The 3,792-nt window shown below is 38.8% G+C and overlaps 1 protein-coding gene across 1 annotated transcript; it reads left to right on the forward strand.

Annotated features, from left to right (window-relative positions):
• On the forward strand, positions 1-3,792 carry LOC115974127 (D-3-phosphoglycerate dehydrogenase 3, chloroplastic-like). The gene is made up of 6 exons (XM_031094344.1): positions 1-470; positions 610-787; positions 1,518-1,894; positions 2,114-2,224; positions 2,322-2,417; positions 2,912-3,792. Exons 1-6 carry the CDS (start codon positions 93-95, stop codon positions 3,581-3,583), a joined length of 1,812 nt encoding a protein of 603 aa, XP_030950204.1. The 5' UTR covers positions 1-92; the 3' UTR covers positions 3,584-3,792.

Here is a 3,792-nt window from a genome sequence, read left to right on the forward strand (position 1 = left end):
GTCTCCAAACAACTCGTAATCTAAATCCCAAAATATCCAGTCAGAAACGAAAATAGAAACGGAAGTACAGAACACAGATACAGCTAACTAAAATGGCAGTTACAACCTCGTTCCACCTCAATTTCACAAAACCTCAAAACAACATCACTACCACAACAACACCACTATCATCTTCCTTTCTCTCATGGAAAATCTCTCTTCCCTCTTCCTTCACCTTTTCCTCTCCTCCCAGAAAGCCCAAATCCTTCATTACAGTGTCCCTCCTGAACTCCAAGCCCACTATCCTCGTCGCCGAGAAGCTAGGCGAGGCGGGTATTGATCTTTTAAAGAGTTTTGCCAACGTTGACTGCTCTTACAACCTCAGCCCCGAAGAGCTATGCACCAAGATCTCTCTTTGTGACGCCTTGATTGTTCGCAGTGGCACAAAGGTCACACGCGAGGTGTTTGAGTTCTCTGGAGGGCGACTCAAGGTTGTACAAACTCCAATTGAGTATTTAAGGGGTTTCGCTCTGATAATGTTATATTAACCATTAACTCTTGTTATTACTATCCAATATATGACTTCGTCACATAACTAACCACACTACTTTCATATGAACATCTCAACAGGTAGTGGGTCGTGCGGGTGTTGGAATCGATAATGTTGATGTCTCGGCTGCTACTGAACATGGTTGTCTTGTTATTAATGCTCCCACGGCTAATACCATTGCGGCTGCTGAGCATGGGATTGCTTTGCTTACTGCCATGTCTCGTAATATTGCTCAAGCCAGTGCTTCACTCAAAGCCGGTTTGTGCTGTGTTGATTCTTTATTTGGAGTTCTTGCAAAAAAAAATTCTCATTTAGTCATTTCCTCGAGCGGTTTGTGTGCTTTGTGTTAACTAATTTAATTTGGCTTTTCGGTGGACTGTATTGAAATTTTGAAAACGGTTTTTGTTGTTTAGTTGAAGCTAGTATTGCTGTTAAGATATAGAGTCAATTCACTAGGAGATATTAGTTTTATATATCCATATATGACTTGAACCTATCATGTCCATTTATGATAGATGCTCTTTACCATTACCCCATGGTAACAAAAGGTTCCTTTTTGGTATAGGCGACACTTAGAATGAGCTAATTAGAAGTTAGAACCTATTCCCACCCATTAAATTTTGAATGTTTAAAAAGGGATAAAAATAAATATTGATTAGTTTAAAGAGAATTGTGTGAGGATATGATTATTTTTAGCAGAAATCTGCATTACAAAGTCTTTTTTCTTCATAATTACTTGAACAAGCTGTATAGATGAAATTATAAAATATGTAGAATTGGTGGTTATGACCAATCTTGTGATCATAGTTAAATAAAAAAAATATTTAGTTGAAGACAGTATGGTTCAGAATATGTATGTAATCTAGACTATAAATCTAACAATAACGTGTTCTGAACTCAACTAAGTCTCTTATCCTTGGTTTAATCACTTCATGTTGTTTATAAAATGCTGGAATTCTTATTTGGTAATGTGATTTGGTGTGTCTAGGGAAGTGGCAGAGAAATAAATATGTTGGGGTGTCACTGGTGGGGAAAACTCTGGCTGTAATGGGGTTCGGAAAGGTAGGATCAGAAGTTGCTCGGCGTGCCAAGGGACTTGGAATGCATGTGATTGCACATGATCCATACGCCTTAGCAGACCGTGCCCAGGCAATTGGTGTAGAGTTGGTGACCTTTGATGAAGCCTTATCAAGTGCAGATTTTATCTCCATGCACATGCCTCTTACTTCTGCGACCTCACAGATGTTCAATGATGATACTTTCTCTAAGATGAAAAGGGGAGTTCGAATTGTCAATGTTGCTCGTGGTGGTGTAATTGATGAGGAGGCTCTTCTCAGAGCCCTGGATTCTGGTATTGTTGCTCAGGTATTTATTTTGCTGTCAAATGTATTTTTTTTGTTTTATATCTATTTATACAACCACATAGAGAGGAATATATGTGGCCGACTTTGATTTTTCTATTGAGTATGTAAAATTTTGGGACTAAGGCTTGGTTGCGGCCGCTGTTGTTGTTGTTGTTGTTGTTGTATCCGTTACACAACCACACGTAGATGAGTTAATCAATTGTTGTATCTGTTTCTGCAGGCAGCACTAGATGTTTTCATAGAAGAGCCTCCACCAAATGACAGTAAGTTGGTCCAGCATGAAAGTTTAACTTTAACTCCTCATCTTGGTGCCAGCACTACAGAGGCTCAGGTGTAATTGATCATCTACTCTGAACACTCCTTTTACTTTATAAACTTCTTTTCCTTCATAATTATCTAGTTCTACCATGCTGGGTTCTTGTAATCAGGAAGGTGTGGCCATTGAAATAGCTGAAGCTGTTGTTGGAGCATTGAAAGGGGAACTTGCTGCAACTGCTGTGAATGCTCCCATGGTTCCTGCTGAGGTATTAAAACTGAATTTCTTTCACTAGATTTCATTTTCTTAAATTATGGTTGATAATTGACTATGAATTTTTTCTTGGTAGACTGTTAGTGTCTTCTATTAATCCCATCACAAAAGACTTGTCTCCAACTGGAGAGTTCTCATGAAATTATTATGTACATGTCATTCTAAGACAAAATTTCTGACCTTGTTGAGAGATACATTGGATGTATTCTGTATATATGGTGAAGACATTTGTTCTAGGGGCTTTCACATTTAAAATTTAGAACAATATAATTGGAAATCATACTTTTTACCCATTTGATAGTCATGAATTAATATTCCTCCAATTACTTGGTTTTTCTTTTCCCCATAATTCAACAATGAAATTCTAGGTAGACTCAATTATTTGATGGGCTGTGAGCTCTCTGTTGTGCTTATATAATACATGAAGACATGCTCTCACATGTTTTTCTGCATTTGGTGAACAAAAAAACACTTCTCTTTTCTGATCAGGTTTTATCAGCCCTTGCACCATATGTTGCGCTGACAGAAAAACTTGGAAGGCTAGCCGTGCAACTGGTTGCAGGCGGTAGTGGTGTGAAATCAGTGAAGGTTACATATGCTTCTGCCAGAGTTCCAGATGATCTAGACACTCGGTTGCTCCGTGCTACTGTTACCAAGGGTCTAATTGAGCCTATTTCAAGTGTTTTTGTGAACTTAGTCAATGCTGACTTCATTGCCAAACAAAGAGGACTGAAGATAACAGAAGAATTAATTCTGCTGGATGGCTCACCTGAGAATCCACTCGAGTTCATCCAGGTTCATATTGCCAATGTAGAATCAAAATTCGCAAGTGCAATTGCAGATTCTGGTGATATTAAAATTGACGGAAGAGTGAAGGACGGGAAACCCCATTTGACAAAGGTTGGATCATTTCCGGTGGATGTGAGCCTGGAAGGCAGTCTTATTCTGTGCAGGCAGGTTGATCAACCAGGTATAATTGGAAAGGTGGGGAGAATCTTGGCTGAGGAGAATGTAAATGTGAGCTTCATGAGTGTTGGAAGGACTGCCCCAGGAAAACAAGCAGTCATGACTATTGGTGTGGATGAAGAGCCCAGCGGGGTAGCTCTAAAGAAAATTGGGGGTATTCCAGCCATTGAAGAGATTGTTCTCCTGAAATTGTAATGTAAGCCAATATCACCATAGTCTTGGGAGTTAAGTCTGATGCCCAATTATGAAGACAGATGGACAGGTTCTCTTTAAGATAAATTGGGTTTTGTACCATTTTTTATTTATTTATAGTTTAGTCTCATGCGTGCCTCTGGTGTTGTTGTAAAGCTCAATGAATATAAGAAATGTTAATATATAAGTAAAGCCTTCAGTTTAGTTAGTTC

The sequence above is a fragment of the Quercus lobata genome, chromosome 2 (assembly GCF_001633185.2).
Source record: "Quercus lobata isolate SW786 chromosome 2, ValleyOak3.0 Primary Assembly, whole genome shotgun sequence".
NCBI classification, from domain to species: Eukaryota; Viridiplantae; Streptophyta; class Magnoliopsida; order Fagales; family Fagaceae; genus Quercus; species Quercus lobata.